Source organism: Triticum aestivum, chromosome 4B, assembly GCF_018294505.1.
Source record: "Triticum aestivum cultivar Chinese Spring chromosome 4B, IWGSC CS RefSeq v2.1, whole genome shotgun sequence".
In the NCBI taxonomy this organism is placed as follows: Eukaryota; Viridiplantae; Streptophyta; class Magnoliopsida; order Poales; family Poaceae; genus Triticum; species Triticum aestivum.
Window position 1 is genome coordinate 594,686,886 of NC_057804.1, and position 17,905 is coordinate 594,704,790.

Genomic DNA, 17,905 nt, shown 5'->3' on the forward strand with positions numbered 1-17,905 from the left:
GCACTTGCACCAGAATCGCCACGACAGTAAGTGTATGGATCGATCGATGATCCTGGCATCCTGCTGCTATATTATTTTTTGGGCAAAAAACGGTGCTACTCCCTTCGATCCATATTAGTTGTCGCAGGGGAGTACCAGTAGATTTTCTTCTGAAAAACAGACGAACAGAAATGAAATCTGCACGCAGTAGGAAGTTAATGTGGATCGGATGGATGGATGCTGTCCTACTATTCCAGCGGCGTGTTGAACTCGATCGACACCGGCCCGGGCCGGCGCACGCAATTAATCGGGCGATGCGGATTCATTGCCGTGACAAGAGAAAGACGGCAGCACGCAGCAAGCACAACACATATTGCGCTTGAATACACGAGAGGACGGTTCGTTGCACCCGCCATCTAGATAGTAGTAAATGAGCCGCATTCAAACTAATCTCCTCTCACCCGGCCGGCCGGCTTCCACATTAGCTCACGACACTCCATCTATCTATCTACACACATCCGGACGCCTTATGCACCTTTCAGCTAACTTGATTGATAGCACCACTTCTGTTCTGACGGAATGGGCCACCGGATATCTATGTGTAGTCCAGGCGGCAACGCTACTCCACTAGTGAAGCTGGCTCGTCGTCGTCTAGACGCATGCATGCATGTTCCTGGTTTTTTTTTCCTTGCATGGAAAATTCGTCTGCGATCGATGCACTCTACGTATCTCCGGGGTGCCCATCAATGCGATGGAACACGTACTGTTTCGTCTTGAAAGAAAGGAAAATGTGTGTGTGCAAGGATTGTAGTCGCCACTACTATAGCAACATAAATTTCTGCGCACCAACAACCAACCAACTTTCAAACATTGCGTGGTGATGGTAGCATACATGCACGGACAAGTGACACATACCAGAAGTTGCAGACTACATTTATATACGCACTTAATTATATCTACGTCATACATTCATTCAATTCAATTCATAGCACCGATCGAGCATTAGATTAGCCCCATGATCACTGCCAACTCCTCAGGTTTAAATAGCTAAGCCGGACTCTAATAGAGTACGTAGTACATGTGAACAACGATATTTTGTTACTATCATTGTTTATTACTTGCACATGTACGTACACGCCCGCGGCTACATGGATGGTCACATAGAGTACAACATTACTTGTGGTGCACTGTAACAGTCCTCGTTGCACTTATCTAGGTGCACCATGAGACGATCGATCGGATATTCGAATGCTAGCTTGGTCCATGCATGCATGATCGATAGGAGCGAGCTAGTCCCTGCAGCAGAGCAGCTGGAGCCCGAGCTTGAGCGGCGCCGGCTCCGGCGGCGGCGGCGTGGGCCGGCTCGTCGGGTGCAGGAACTTGCAGTTGGGGCAGGCCGGGCACGCGCGGCACATCATCACCAGCATGTGGCACCGCATGCACACGGCCGCCACCATCTCCATGCCGCCGGACGCGCTGCCCGGCGCCTGATCCCCGTGACGATCGCCTCCCGCCGCCGCTGGCTTGGCCTCGGCCTTCTTCTGCAGCTCCTTGACGGGCGAGCTATGCCGCGGCTCGAACGCCAGGTTCAGGTCCAGGTCCAGCCCTTGCGGCCCGCAATTCGCGACGTCCTCCTCCACCGCGGGCGCCGCGCCGCCGTGCCGCCTAGGGTCCTTGGACGTCCTCTTGTGCGTCCTGGTGTTGTAGTAGTGGATCTGCCCCGACTGCACAACACACACCCACGCGGTCAGAAAACAATCACAAGCATATTATAAGTAGACTTGCAGGGACGGACGATCGAGCGATCGTCGCCGCATGGAGTACAGCAGTAGGCTAGGCACGCAGCGCACCTTGATGTCGAGGCAGCGCTGCCACTCGAGCGGGAGCGGCGCGGCGTCGAAATTGAGCTCGATCCCATCGTGCTCCTCGTCCTCCTCCTCCACCTCGCCGTCCCGCTTCCGCTTCTTGCTGGTGGCGGTGGACGCGACGACGCTGGCGTCGGCGAAGGAGAGGCACGGGGGCCGCTTGCTGGCCTCCGGCAGGAGCGCCGACTGCAGGGACACCATGTCTGTTCCCCGCTGCCGCTAGCCGCCGTTGCACTTGCTCCCTCGGCCGACGAGGATGGGACGCTGGCGTACTTGGGCAGCCGCTTGGGTCGATCCGATCCGATCCTTCCAAAGCTATATCTATCAACCTATCTATGTATCCACCTGGGCGAGCGGGGAGTCAGAGCGGAGTAAAGTGCGCGGCCGGCGTTGGGTTTGGATTCGGGCGGTGCGGGGGCGGGGCTTATATAGTGGGAGGCGAGAGCTCAGGAGGGGGCCGGAAATTTAAGAGCACAGAAGTGGTAGCCAGGATCTTAAAGGGGACACACTGCGCCCGGCCCCACCAGATGTTCACAACACTTACTACTGGCCAGGCCAGTGCAGTGCTCAGCTCAGTCGCCGCTGCACCGGCGCAGTTCAATATCTCGCACACTCGATTGATTTCTACCCTGCCCCCTTTAACCGCCGGAGCGAGCCCAGCACCTCCCAGAGACCGGCCAACTCCGGCACCGCCCAGCGGCCCTTACTGCATGCGCGTGATGATGCATGCAATGCAACCGTCCGTATGCGGGTCGAGCGAGCGAGCGATCGCTCTCGGGCATCACATGCCCGTCTTAACGCTGAATGGGCATCTGCAGTTACACATCGTTGTTAAGCTCGCCATCAGGGCATTAATCCTCTCTCCCTCTCGCGCCTCTCTGCGAGAACGCTGTCTGGATTAAAAACCTAGCTTTGCATTGCCCTCTCGGACGGACACGGGCGCTTAATTAGGCGGTGATGCATTCGGCCCGCTGATGCGACGGCTGGTCGATCGGTCCGTCGAAAGCGGGTATTGATTACGGGCCGGGGCTTAACAAAAAAGCCCCTCATTTAAGGGGCGACCTCAAGTTTCAGTTGGGGGCTGTGGATGCGACGGCGACGCGCGCGACCGCATTCATTAGCGCGAAATGGATAGGGATTAATCATGCCGGTTTTTTGGAGTGGGAGGCATGGCAATGGCAATGCCATCGCCATGCCAGTCTAGTGTACTCACTGTAGACTGTAGAGGGAATTAGGAAGATGATCTCGATCGATCGATACAATCAAGAGGTAGCTAGGTGGTACTAGAGCGGCCTTGATTAATTGCCTTCATCTTCATGCAGGGTGGTGCTAGTGAGTAGCTATTCTATACTACTAGTATGAAATAATCTCTCTTAGCCCGTGTGGCAAGTGTCAACTTCAATTCTCTCGCTCTTCTTCTTGCTTTACCCGCCTTTGAAGCAAGGTGGTTGAGAGAGAGGGAGGCAATTAATCAGCAGTAGCTAGCATGCCGGCGTGCCTCAGCATGCATGAGTACGTACATCGGGGTATTTAGTGGCAGTAGGAGCGTATGAGATACGCTGCGCGCACAGGCACAGGCACAGGCGGTGAGGTACGTACGCGGTGCTGATCTACGACCACGTTACTACTCTACTCTACGTACGTACGTAGGAGCAGTAGAATGGGCCGGCGGAGGAGTATTTGAGTACGTTGCAGCGGGAGTAATGCGAGACTTATATTTACTGGCGAGGCACCACACGCGCAGACTGAGCTATAGTTCGTACTACCACCCGGCCAGCCAGCTGGGCCGCCTTTAAGGCCGTAGTATATCTTAGTAGTTCTGACCTTGAGGACGTACGTACGCAGTAATAAGTAAATGAACGAGCAATACTGCATGCTCGAGCTCGCTCGACCATGGCAGTGGCAGGGGTCTATAGTAGTATAAATGATCGTGCGAAGTATAGCAGCATGCAGCAATAGATTCAGGCCTGCTCCTAGCTAACAATTAACAAACCACCCCAATTGATGGCATGCACGCATGTAAACCTAACCATATATACATATATACATATTACTACGTCCTCCGTGGACGATAGTAAAGATTTACCATTGTTGCTACGTCGCAGAAGCTTCCATGGTTTCTACTCCTAGCATGGAGGAGAGCCTGGCACGTGTCCGGCACGCGGGGCTCGAGAGAGGGGGTGAGGCACCGGCGAGGTGAGGAGATCGATCGAGCGAGCGAGCGAGCGATCGGGCTCCGGATGGATACACAGTTGAGGCCGGAATGAATGCGGGCTAGCGCTTCTCATAACTGCAAGTTCCAATTTTGGGTCGCCAAGGGGAGCCCCGGATTTAAGGCGGCCCAACACCCGCTTTTAAACCCACGAGTTAAAACCCTTCAGCTCGCTCGCCCTCGCCGTGGCGTTGGAAATAAATCCGGCTCCGCCAACCCACCCCGCCCGCGCTTTAAAATCCGGCCGGAGGCGAAGTTACGGGGCTGCCCCCCTCCGCTCTGCGCAGTGCAATGCAATGCAATGCACGCCCATCAATCTCCTGCCGATCGACCCCATGAAATTAGCTGCGTGGCTTTTATGGCCCTGTCGTCCGTTGGATTGCCATTGCCATGATGATGCATGGTGGTGGTGCAAGTGCAATAGCTCCTGCCTCGTCCTACCCCTCCCCTCCCGCCTACTAGCCTGCCCTGCCTGCGTGCTGTGTACGAAATTTCTAGCGTGCAGTGCTGCTATCAATCTACACTAGCAATTGCACCTAGGCGTTATTTATGAATGGTCTGATACGTACCGGCGCACGGTGATATACGATGTATACTTGCCGGGTCAATATTAGGCACTCAACAAGGGCTAGTTTACTTTGGATCATCATGTAACTAATTAGGTTGTCATGGTGTGTAATCCCGAGTAACGGTTTATCGAAAAACTGAGCACACGTCTGGCAACGTTGAGGAACACCGCATCCAACAGATGGAGGAGAATGTGAGGACGAAAAGGAAGAAGGGGGAGAGGGGAGGGCTGATCGCGAGAAGATGGCAAGGTGGCATGACTCATAAGGCGACCAGTCTGTAATGGGGACCCCATTAGGCTTAGAGGCATTCCATATTAGGGCGAGGTGATCACTACGACTTGACACCGGTAGAGTCATGGGGGTTCCAGAAGGTTTTTGCCGATCAACTAGTTGTGTGGTGGTGGTGGTGGTGGGGTGTGTGTGCGTGGGGGGGGGGGGGGCTCGGGGATGGGATTGGGAGACATGCCTAATGAAAGGATGAAAGGGAGAAGACGGGATAATACAAAAGGAGAAGTACAAGGATAAAGGAAAAGATATGTTATGTGGCATTCGCTCAATAAGACTAGCGTATCAGTGTCGTGCCTTAACATCATCCAACAAACATGTCCTAAGTTTCACACACCGATAATCTCGATGAGTTGAAACGATGATCACTCATCTGCCTTAACCACTCAACTGGCATAACCAGTGGCGGAGGCGGGGGTGACCAGCATGGGCCCAGGTCTGGGCCAACATTAGAGAATCTACAGCTGGGCCCCTCAAACAACCTTTAAACGCCCGGGCGGACGGCTCGGTCATTGATTGGTCGAAAAAGTTAACCCAGACGGGCATCTGAAATAGGTCTCAAACACCTGGGCCGACCGACACCCTTCATATCCAGCCGAAATCCGGGACGGGTATGGGGTAGCCCAGGCGTGACTGGGCGCATCTGCCATGTCAGACTAGAGTTGGGGTCCCACAGGAAAACACCTGAAAACCCGACGGCTTGACGGGCGTCTCCTCCGGTTGGGTGTGAACATCATGTGTCGCTGCTCTGGCTCGCCGCCCGAGGGGCAAAGTTTGGCCATTTAAGTCGGACGGTGCCTAGCCACATCCACTTCTTCCTTCTCCGCACCTCCAGGCTGAGCCCATACACCTCTAGCCCTCCTTGTCCCACTCTTCCCTCGCTGTCCAGCTCTGCCATGGCCGGACAGAAGAAGGCCACTTATGTTATGCTAACGCCGGAGCATCGCTTCCAGGTGCCAGAGGAGATCCGGGCGAGGCGCGCCACCCACATCACAGTCGGCCTTCCTCCGGACTCGCCAGAGACGAAGGAGGAGCAGGAGGAGTGGAGGGGGGAGAAGCAGCTGGAGTCGGAGCAGCAACGGGTGCATATGGAGGTTGTGGATCCGGAGGAGGATGATGTGGAGGAACCAGAGCAGGAGCCAGCGCCGTTTACGGGCTTCGCCATGGAGGCCGGCATGGCAGAGTTCAAGGTCACGCAAGAGGCGGAGATGGCAGAGTGGCAAGCCATTCTGGAGTCCATCCAAAACGAGGACTATGTCGGGGCCAACCGGCGGTTCATCCGGCAAGAACGGACTGCGACCAACGCGCTTTTCGTGGAACTGGATATGGAGGAGGAGGAGGAGCCCGTCGCGGAGGAGTCGCAAGAGCCGGTGTTGCTGCTGCTGCCCATGTACCCGAAGGCGGGCACGAAGATCGCGGATACCTTGGACGACGATGAGTAGGGGTAGTTGATCTATGTCGTACGTAGATATTTCTTTTTCATGCTTTGCATGGTTTTTAAGGATTGACCTATAAGGTGTCCGGATGCATAGAGAAAAATTTGAGAGCTACCCGGTCACTACCCGTGGATGCGTCGCGCGTGTCCGCTGACGTTTGAGGGGTTAGATTTGGTGTCTGTGTCTATAGATGCTTTTAGATTTCTTCATATTTTCCATGGTAAATTAGAGGGATCGGCGATATTAGCTGCTAAAAGCGTGTTTTTTTCTCATGGTTGGCCCCTCCATGACCGTATTTAACGGCACTTGGCCCTATTGATGCAATTTTTTTGGCCTCACCACCTGGCATAACAATTTACTTACAATTAATTCTTGCAGAAAAAGGCATCTACAAAGAGTATTGTGGGGGTTTTTCATCATTGTGAAGCTTAATTTCGCATTGACCCGCATGCCTGCGGTGCTTAACGCTTGGACTCTATCTTGCCAAGATTGGGCCATGCAGACGTTTCCACTCCAATCATTTTCATCCACTTACGGGTATCATGAATCCTTACACACACACACCCAGGCGTTTCCTTCGAATGGCAAAAGGATCATCAATGTTTGCACGAATTTGGGTGATCGCGGTGAATTTTGGCCAGTGCAACGTTTGTGTAGGAAGAATGAATGCTACCATGATATCATCACTTGTTCCGCTTTTGAAGATCCCCAGAATGCTAGAACAAGTAGTGTGCCGCATGGGCCTCTAGTACTAGCTCGAGGTGCATTTAGGAGCTGCACAGGTCAGAGATGTAATTGCTGTGGCAGATGGTGACAACAGGAAATGAACAAAAGGAGATGTACTGAAACGCGAAAACAACCAAGATTCAGTTAAGGAGGTTGTTATAATTCGAAAGTTCTCCTTTAATATATGATACGCACTCTCGTGCGTATTCGAGAAAAAAATATTCGAAAGTGCCAAATTATACGAGGGCAGGGCTTTAGTTTTGAGATTAAAATCTAAACCACATTAAAACTAGAGCGAGCCTTACAAGAACACCGCTAATACAAATAAAAATAATAGAAAGGAACAAGGAAAATTAGTTAGTATCTTCAACCCGCACCATCTCATGGGCTACGGTGCACCATGAGCCTAGATCGATGCCGCAACCGGTTCTCATTGGCAAAACCTGAGTCATTGTAACTTCCGACGTGAAGTAAGTAGACGTTTCGAGGAGATGTTAGCGTTGACGACTTGAATCAAGGACCATCGACCTGGAGAAAAACAACGAGACCATCCAAGACTAGCTCTTGAAGGCATTATAGAAGAAACTCTAAACACCACAAGTCACTTCGTGACTCGAACCCGGGTGGGCTAGATAGCTCTGTGCTATCCTAGTCATCGACCTAGAGAAGAAAGTGAATATTGGATGAGGAGACAAAACCTCATGCCGTTGTCGAAAACAAGTCGTGATGTCTTATTGACGAGGAGGAGACCAAACCCCATGCCAATGTCGAAAACATCGTCGTGATATCTTATTGACGAGGCGGTTCCCTGAACGGGCACGAAAACATGGTTGACCACAAATTGATGGATCGGATCTGTAATAAACCAATCCTTACGCGCCTCACGACCACGATGAGCTAGGGCAACCGCTACAGGGGCGAGGCGGGGCTGGACCAAGAATCCCTGGGAGTATAAAGATCTATGGTCTTCCCTAGCTCCTCCATGTCAACACATGCATGGAAGACCGATGGCATTAGCCGGCGAGGATGAGAGTTGTGTAGCCGCCCACGGAACTTTATACGAGTAGTTAAATCATTCTTAGAATTGCAATTTCAAATTAAACATAAGGCGTTTTCCTTGGAGTTCACGATTATTAGAACGTAAAACAGGATGTATCACCATGTCCCTCAGAAGTTTGGAAAATTCTTGTGCTCTGACTACACTGAGGGCATGATGAACATGCGAATCCTCATGGACGTTAACCCACCACACTGTTGCAAGCCAGCACGCCAGTGAAAGCAACCCATCTATGGGAAGTCGGCAGGTATTTTTCTTGGACGACTATTTCTGATTACCGGTTGACATGATGCAAAGGATATGGTCACAAATAGCCACCAAGGAACATGTGACGTTGTGGAATGGTCGTGTTTTTTTTTTCAGCGCAGTAAAATTAGAGCTGCTCACATACACACACCTCTATAAATGCACCCTGGGATGGTCATGTTGCGAAGGTACACGAATATCACACTTCTGAATTGCGCGCATACTCATTATTTGTTTTTTTGAAGGATCCCAAATCAATTATGAAGTTCATAGAATTAAAAATCCCAATTATAAAAGCATCTCAAACAAAATATGAATTACATTAAGGTCCCCAGGCAACTGAACGACCGCTACCGCCGGCAGAACGAGCCGCTGATATGCCTATGTCGATGTTCCCCTACTAAAGACGGATTGACCTTGTCGATGACAACCAAAAAGTCTTCGTGCATGTGCTCCTATTGACCAGCTCCTAGGAGTCGACGTCGTCACCCCTGAACCCTTGAATATATCTGATGCGCCCGACACTAAATCTCGTCATCGTGAACGCATGATGAGAAACCTTAACCTTGCCGTCCCACGGAGAAGGTAGTAATCTACGTTGAAACTCTGTCGACTATGTCCAGACAGATGAACTCAAGGAGGATCGGAGCCCGAACGACAAGAAAAAGTGCTGCCAACTGTCCGAGCGCTATATCTGCGAGGGCTAAAAGACTCTAATTATTAGGCGAAGTGGAGGCACTGGGATTCCACTTCTCACCACCAACCACTAGAGGGATAGGCAAGAGAGAGGCGAATCCACGGGCTTGCCGAAGAAGTCTACAGCGAAGCCTAGAGGGGAGAGTTTGCCATAGTGGCAAGGAAACGCTTCGCGTGATAAGTTTCTCCTTAAATTTTGGACTCCACTACAAATCGAACGTCGGATTTTTTATCATGGCAAATCAAATGTTTCTTATGTCAATTTACTTTGGCGTGACTATGACAAGCTTAGTTGACAAGCATAGAAATTCGGCTCATTTCTTTTTTTTTCTAGAAAATTGCCGTGGTTGCAAACTAAATTTGCACCTTTTTGCGCCAACATAAATTTTCACAAAAACGTTCTATTTGCCATGTTTAAACATATGTCATCAGATTTTTAACATCACCATAAATTTTTACATTTGAGTATTTGACTTAAAAACTCGTCTGCTCTAGATATTTTCTCCAACAAGGGGTAATTTTGTATTACTCCTGGCTAGCGTTCTTGGGGGAAGAAGTGTGTGATCCTAGAAATTGAGAGGAGCGTGAAATTAAGAAGGTGACCCCTCCCGCGCAACATTTAAGGCCTGAAGAAGACGGTCATACTCGAGTCCACCGGCTCCCATTTACTCCCCTTCAATTCCCACTTCAATGCTCGCGAGCGCAGGCAACATCATCGATCTGTCACGTACTTTGGCGACGTCCGTCGTGGCGCCACAAGAGGTTCTCCGGGCCGTCTGATCCAGCACGGTCGGCCCCGATCGGTCGCTGGCTGGCCGCTCCGTTCCGCCGGCGAGAGCAGGCATGTACGCTTGGCAACCGGCGGCACGGTTGCACTTGCACGTGTGGTTGGGCACATGCATGGGAGCTGCTCTTGGCCCGTTCCTGTTCATGCGTAGTACCAATCGAATTGGATGAGCCGCGATTGCACTCTCAATTTTCTATTCTTGATGGATGGATGAAATCGTATTTTATCCGTTACAGTGGAATCACGCTGAATGTCAGCGAAGGTAGACGAGACTGCTCAGTGTGACGTCAAATTCACATTTACGGGCCTCTTTGGACTCGAATCGTACGGTTTTGACGCTAGCCTTGGAGTATTAATGATAAAAATGCTAGCCTTACGGGGCCTTTGTACCGAGCTCTAGAGAACCAGACAGCTCCAATGTCTTTTTTCGACTTGTTGCCTAGCTATACTGGTAAAGATAGAGTAGTTGTTTTATTGGATACTGCTGCCCTCTTGTGGTCTACATGAAAAACAAGAAACAAATCCTGTTTTCAAAGTGTTATGCCTAGAGATCCTATTGACATTATCTTTCTTGTTTGTTTCCTACTTGACTCTTGGAAAAATCTGCAGAAAAGAGGGGTACAAAACATGCTTCATCAGGTGTTTAGACGTATCGTGAGGGTGACTCGTGATGTCTTCAGAGGTGGGCATGGGTTGGCGCCGCATGCGAGAAGGATTTTGTGAAGCTAGCTGCTGGAAATGCTTGCTGGCCTTGAAGCCTTTATGCTAATTTGGTTGTCGTCCTTTAATCTGTTGATACCTTTGTAGCTAGTGTGACACTAGTCCCTTTCGTGGCTAGTCTTGGATAGATTGAAGCATCCTGATGTGCTCATATATGTCAGTGGTGTAATGATTTGGCTTGTTAGGCTAGAGCATCCTGGTATGGTTTTAGATCTGTGATGTAATGGTTGGTTTGTTGCCCTGTAAACAACTCCATTTTCATAATGAAAATGGGGGCCGTGTGGCCCCTTCGATTGATCGAAAAAAATGATTGTCTTATCGAACCTTAAGGGTTGATTTTCTATGTCCAAAATCTTGGTTTCATAGGTTATTTTGTGGACTTGTAGAGATTGAAAGAGCTTGTTTTGGCGAAAGTGCTCTTGTGAGCTCGAGCTCACATGCACCCTTTGCTACAGTAAAATTGAAAAAAACCACTTAAAAAGTTTTTAAAAATCTGATTTTTTTGACAACAAACATTTATGTCTTTTTCATATGCGTGCAAAATTTCATGATAAAATGACATTCATGCAGGTCTCGGTAAAAAAAATCGATGCTCCAAAATGCTTCCAAAAACAGTTTTTTTCGAGCATGATTTTGTCATTTTTGCCGAGGCCTCCACAAATGTCAGTTCATCACGAAAATTGGCACGCATGTGAACCACACAACAATGTTTGTTGACAAAATATTTCTGATTTTTTGATTTTTTTTCAATTTTACTGTAGCAAAGGGTGCATGTGAGCTCGAGCTCACATACTCCATGTTCTTGTTTTGTTCTTGTTTTCTCTTTTACAAGCACCGAGCTTCATAGACAGGCTTACCAACTGATGAGCTAAAGTAGCAAATTTCTTCTTCCTGGGAGGGGCGGACTCTACGTTGGTAGATTGAACTTTCATTTCTTCATTCCATTTCATCTGTTCAAGTAGTCTCCTTTTCAAGTAGATACGCTTGGATACCAGACTTGTGTGCATTCTATGCTTACCCAACGAGCGAAGGAGCGAGCCAATTCCTCTATTCCGGTAGAGCCAACTCCTTTGAAGATCTGTTTACTTTCTTGTCTTTCCTCCAGTGAACAAAGTGGAAGACCAGGTATCTTCGTAGTTAGATCTGGAATGATTGCTTGCAGAATTTCATATTTTCTAGTGATCGGCTTAGTTGGAAGAGATAGATAGAGAAGCTAATGCTAGATGCACGGTGTGCCAATCAATCCAATTTCGTGACATCGAGTCAAGATAAGAAGGAAAAATTCTTTGGAGTAAAGTCGCCTGGAAGAAAGAATAGGAATCGATCTAGCTATAGTATAGATAGAGTGTCAGATGAAATGCTTGACAAGCCAAGGAAACAGAACTTCCACATCCTCTGTTCAGGACATGAAGAGCCTTGCGCATCATTTCACATAGGAACCATATCAAAAGTGAGTGAGAGTCGGATTACATTACTCCCTCCATTTCTTTGTAGTCCCTATATAAAATTTGTCTAAAGCCATACTTTAAAAAGTTTGACCAACTTTATAGAAAAATATTAGTATTCACAATACAAAATTAATATCATTAGATGCATAATAAAATTAATTTTATACTATATTTAACTTTAGTATTGTAGGTGTTGATTTTTTAATATAATTTTGATCAAACTTTGTGCAGTTTGACTTCAAACAAATTATATACGGAAGCAAAAAGAAGTGGAAGGAGTACATCTCAAGGATGGACAAAAACAACCTTACCAGAATCCACCACACACAAAAAAACAGAACTACTCACGAAGATATGCTAAATGCCTTGTGCCGGAGTACGACAGTCTATGGGACGAGCGAGGCCCCTTTTTAGTCCGGCTGGGGAGATCGATGAGCACAGAGAGAAAATCCAGAAGTTAATGCGCGGGGTTTTCCGCAGTTTGGGCCGTCGTGGGGGCGTCAAACCCTACTCCTGCCTTTGGGTGGATTGACTTCGAGCTCAAGTTGCAAACAAGCACAGCTTGCCGGAAAGGTGCGTGCAAGGTGCAGCTATTGTGTAAGTGTGAGAAAAGTATCGACCTGTGCCCAGGTAGCCATGGGCCTCCTTTTATAGACGAAAAGGGGTCACCACAGTGGAAACATGGTCATTACAAGTATGGATTAGTGGCTTCGACGTTATCCAACCTAATCCCGCCGGACTAGGACAAGGGCATTTAATGCACCATGAGCTGATAACGATCGTTGGCAAAAGGCGCCTCTCCTTCTGTGCCATCGGTCCGTCCGTGTCCTATTGCCTTGACACGTCCACTAGACGGGTGTCAATAAAGTTAACCTTTATGCAACATGCCGACACACGTCCTGATGATCCTCCCCAAGCCGCCTGCCCGCTCGACACCTAATCTTGACAAGCCATCAGTTGGTCGATGAGGTGGAGCGGCCGAAGAGCGGGAGGGGGAACTTCTCGGCAAGGATCTTGCCAGCAACTGGAGTCTTGACCTTCAGTGCTAACTTAGTACTTCTCAATGACCTGCCTGGGGGTCTTCTTCACGGCTTAAATAACCAAACCTTGGATCTTGGGTAGAGCTATCTTCCAGCAAGCCCTTGTCGTCTAGAGGGCTACAACTGCCTGTGCACAAGTCTGGGGTACTAGAGGACCCCTAATTTAGTACACCGACACTTTGTCCTACATTTAAGCCAGTGTCCACAACCTCCACTCAAAGCGAATGCCACGAATTAGTGCTTCAGAGGAAGAAATGTTGTCAAAGGTGTCCCGATTTCTATCTTACCATATCCTATGCGTGGTGGGATTATAAGAGCATTGAGTTGCTTACGACAAACTTATTGTAACCATTTGACTGATACCCAGGCCAAATGATGTAAGCACCAGCAACCATACCCTATGAGCAAGAGAGAATTCCTTATTTGGCCTTCTCTTAAAATTTGGTTCCCTTTTTGGCCCTAAAAGATTTTTTTTCCTTTTCTGACACTCAAACTTCATTTTGTTCCCTCTATGACATTTCCGTCAGTTTTGCAAACTAACACCGTTAAATACAACATGAAAAGTCCATTTTACCCCTGGTGTATTTTGTGACCAAAATGGAAGCCAAAACAGTGGCAATATGAACTGGAATATATTACCAAATGAAACAAAATCTGCAATTATCCCCTGTACAGTACAATACACACATGCACAAATTTCAATTGAAATTTGGACAGAGCCTCCCTTGTATTTTGGAGGCATATCCTGTGTACAGTACACATATGCACAAAAAACACACATAATTGCTCCAGGTTCACATATATGCAAACATCCCACATAGCTGGTCATCTACACACATCCAGGTTCACATAAAAGTGAGATACAATAGTCCAGGTTCACATAAAGATGACATAATAGCCCAGGTTCACAACAGGTCGCATATAGCACGTAAAGAGGGTTCACAACAGGTCGCATATAGCACGTAAAGAGCCAAGGTCCACACATATATCACATAAACAGCTCAGCTTTCAAAATGAAACATGATACGGAAAGTAATGACATGAGAATCACAAACTAAGTCTCCTTTTGCTTCGTGTGCTCATTGCAGGGCTAGCAGGGTTGAATTTCTTGCTGCGTGTACCCATTGCAGGGCTGTCAAGTGGCACCATAGGAAGGTGTGGAGTAATTTCAGCAACCTCTTTGCTTTTTCTTTTGGCATGTACCTTCACAGCAACATGTGTTTTCTTTTTGGCGACATCATGTTCGCCACAAATGGGTTGTGTTCCTGATCTAGACATACACATACATGACATACAGGTAGCCCAAGTTAACAATAGAACAATGCATAACATAACATTAGAACTTCGAAACTACCATAGGTTACCTTTTTGCTCCTCCGGATCCAGATTTACCACCTTTCCCTTTTTCCTTGGTTGTTTTCTCCAAGATTTGGCTATGATGAGAAGAATGCACTTAGAACACAAGGGCATAATTAATTATATTTAATTATGAGCATGGTTGTTGCTAACCTTGGCGGAAAACGCATGGCTGATGGAGCATCATCCTCGCAAGGCACAATTGATGATTGAGCTGATTTGGTGGTCTTTGTCCTCTTCTTTGGTGGTCCTCTACATGAGCATCAAAAAAGTAGTTAACATGTATGGTTTTTACAAAAAAAAATGCAAGTGATGCAATATACAATAAAATTCATTACCTCACAGCTAAAATAGCAGCAATGTCATCTGGGTTACCGTTCTTGCATTTGTGCCAATGATGCCCATAGTCCTTGCAAATAGGGCATAAGTGTTGGCCGCTTTTTCTTTTCTTCTCACTGCAGCCTTTATACCTCTCAGTTTTAGGCCTACCCGATGTGGCTTTTAGTAGTGGTGGAAACATGAAGAATCCATGGTCTGATTTAGGCCACTGGTTCTTGTCAACCATGGCAGGGATTAGTTGGTCATAAGCGCTGCTCTAAATTTGTGAATGGAGTAACACAAGTCCACATAGTTCTCTATGCGTGCATTGGTAAGAGATGTGATAAATGCTAGACCATGTTTGCAAGGAAGGCCAGAAACTTCCCATTGTCTACAAGAACATGTCCTGTCAAGCAAGTTGACCACAAACCTAAAGCCGCTGCCTCCCAATGCGGTTACTTCAGCAACTTCTTCTGAGCTTTCAACCACCTCCAAGTTTAATTCTCTGGTCTTTGCATTCAACTTCTTAATTATGTGGGGAAGAATCAACCCAACTAACTTTCTTGCTACCTTTCTCCTTCGGTTCCACATGATCATAATCAATTGCCTAAGCTTATCAAAGAAGTCGTCCAAGTTCAAGGACTTGTGATGCTTAATCCAATTATTGAAGCACTCAGCCAAGTTGTTTGTAACATAATCCACCTTGGAAATTGTTGAGAACTGACTCCTAGACCACAACCTAGTGTGCCACTTCCAAAGATATGCAGTTGCCGTTGGCTTTGCTATGTCCATTGCAACCCAATTTTTCTCAAATAAATATGGGTTCCATGAGTAAGCAGCAGCCCAAAGGTGGTAATCAAAAACCTTTCCATGAAACTTCTTCTTGAAGTTGGACACCAAGTGAAACATACATTCCCTATGTTCAGCCTCTGGGAACACTTCTTTTACACCGGTCATCACTGGCTGCCCAGCGTCGGTGCATATGGTTAAACCCCTTGGGGATCCTATGGCTTGCCTAACCAATTGCATGAACCAGATCCAGTTCTCATTAGTTTCAGAATCAAAAACACCCATACTGACTGGATACATCCAACTATGGCCATCAACAGCGGTAGCACTAGCCAGTTGCCCCTTGAATCTGCCTGTCAAGAAGGTGCTATCTACTGCCAAGTATGGCCTGCAACCACTAAGGAACCCGTCGATGCAAGGCTTCAAAGCGACAAAAAATCTCTTAAATCTGATTTTATCTTTTATTGTGTGGTGCTCAATTATCACTATGCTACCGGGGCAGCACCTTTCAATTTGTGCCTTAAAACTATACAGATTATCAAAGCTTGTATCCCAATCACCATATAGTTCCTTCAAGGCTAGCAGCTTACCCATGTATACTCTCTTGTACTTGATATTGATTCCATGGTGCTCTTTAAGCTTCTTTTGCAATGCCTTTGGTCCTAGAGTTGCATCCTCAATTAGCCAATCCTTCACGTGCTCACATATCCACCGCTTGGTTGCATTCTTTATCTTCTTTTTCCTTTTTGTACTTGAGCAATCATGACCACAAGAGTTCTTTCTCACCTACAAAAGACAAACATAGACAATTAGTAAAGATCTTTTAACAATTTAAGCACACATGAGTAAAGTTAGAAATTACCATTACGGTGCACCCATCTTCCATTGTAGAAGCATATATCCTCCATGGACACTTATCTTCATCCCTTCTTGAACAATAAGCCCTGAACCTATGTGGTGCACTTTTCTCGGTGTTAAACTCGAATTCATGTTTGATTGCATGTTGAGAAAGCGCCAACTTAAACTCTGCCATATTGGGATATTTTCTTCCTTCGGTCATTGGGGGATCTAATTTATCATATTCTAAATGTGGTGCATGCTCTGCCTCGTGCACTTCCTCATCTTCCTCTACTTCCTCATCGCTCTCATCCTCGCTCTCATCCTCGCTCTCATGATCAGGAACATAGTCTTCGTCCCTTTCTTTATCGGAACAGGGAACCATGATAAGAGGATCTAATTTATCATAATCATCATCGTCTAAATAAATATTTTCCTCATCAACACCAACATGTTCATTCTCAGGTATTGGGTTGCGAAGATAATCATCGTCGTCTTGTTCTGTGTTGCTAGGTTGGATATGCACATCAATATGCCACTCCGTGATAGGCTCATATGGTTCAGATGGATCACAATATGCAACAAACAAGTGCACAACCTTTGTCTTAGAGAGTTTCTCAAACATAGACACCAATTCCTGGTCAGATGTTACTTCTGGGTAGATTTTAAGAAAAGGATCATAGTACTGAACATGTGCAACTTCCAAATAGCGAGGCGAGTACTGCTCTACGATTGATTCAACCAAGTCCTTATAATTCATTAAGTCGGAATCAATAACCTTATCATAACAAAAGCATTTGATATCCTTCCTAGCTTTTTTTGGGTTGCCAAGCAATTTGATTTTCAGCAAATATGTTGAATTTGGATCCATCCTGTAAAAGTAAAAGATCAATTGTGCATGAACATACTTGCTTCGTGTTTTAAATAAAAAATGTGACATGTGTAAACAGATTATCCAATATAACATATTTGCTTTATATGAACATAATCTTTGTCTATTGTTTCATTGTAGATTTGGCAGCAACAAATATCCATCTCTAACTACTCTGTTGCATCTTCGATCCATCTCAAGGACGTATCATGGCAGCAAATACTCAAATATAGAGAAAACATGCACTTACCCTTGTAGCCATGCCAGAGCACTTGCATCCGAGGCCGTCGCACCTGAACCTCCCTCTGCCTCCCCGCCATGGCCGCCCTCCGGCGCCGCACCTGGAGCTCCCTCCGCCTCCCCGCAATGGACGCCCTCCAGTGGCGCGCCTGGAACTCCCTCCGCCTCCCCGGCATGGACGCCCTTCGCCTCCCCGCCATGGCCGCCCGTCGCCTCCCCGCCATGGCCGCCCGAGGCTGAGACCGGCGCAGCGTCGGCCACGCCCTCCACCGCGCCATCCATCCCGCCACCAGTAGCAGCATCGGCCACACCCTCCTCCATCCGCGATTTTTTTAGGGTTAGGGATCGAGGGAGGGAAAGGGGAATCGAGCAGAGTAGGGAGGGGATCGGGGGGTTGACCCAGCGCAGCGCCTGACGGTTCGCTCAAC

At 47.7% G+C, this 17,905-nt stretch overlaps 2 protein-coding genes across 3 annotated transcripts; both read right to left on the bottom strand.

Moving 5' to 3' along the window:
• Nucleotides 1–929: 929 nt before the first annotated feature.
• On the bottom strand, nt 930–2,259 carry LOC123093460 (uncharacterized). 2 transcript variants are annotated; one of them, XM_044515437.1, is made up of 3 exons: nt 1,830–2,254; nt 1,253–1,703; nt 930–1,209 (listed from the first exon to the last, which is right to left on the bottom strand). In XM_044515437.1, exons 1-2 carry the CDS (start codon nt 2,043–2,045, stop codon nt 1,269–1,271), a joined length of 651 nt encoding a protein of 216 aa, XP_044371372.1. In that variant the 5' UTR covers nt 2,046–2,254; the 3' UTR covers nt 930–1,209; nt 1,253–1,268. The 2 variants fall into 2 exon arrangements, with proteins under 2 accessions (XP_044371372.1, XP_044371371.1); XM_044515436.1 differs by having other exon boundaries at nt 930–1,703; nt 1,830–2,259.
• An 11,730-nt stretch (nt 2,260–13,989) lies between these two features.
• Nucleotides 13,990–16,050, bottom strand: LOC123089325 (uncharacterized). The gene is made up of 4 exons (XM_044511033.1): nt 14,761–16,050; nt 14,576–14,674; nt 14,431–14,499; nt 13,990–14,336 (listed from the first exon to the last, which is right to left on the bottom strand). Exons 1-4 carry the CDS (start codon nt 14,985–14,987, stop codon nt 14,114–14,116), a joined length of 618 nt encoding a protein of 205 aa, XP_044366968.1. The 5' UTR covers nt 14,988–16,050; the 3' UTR covers nt 13,990–14,113.
• Between the last annotated feature and the right edge of the window lie 1,855 nt (nt 16,051–17,905).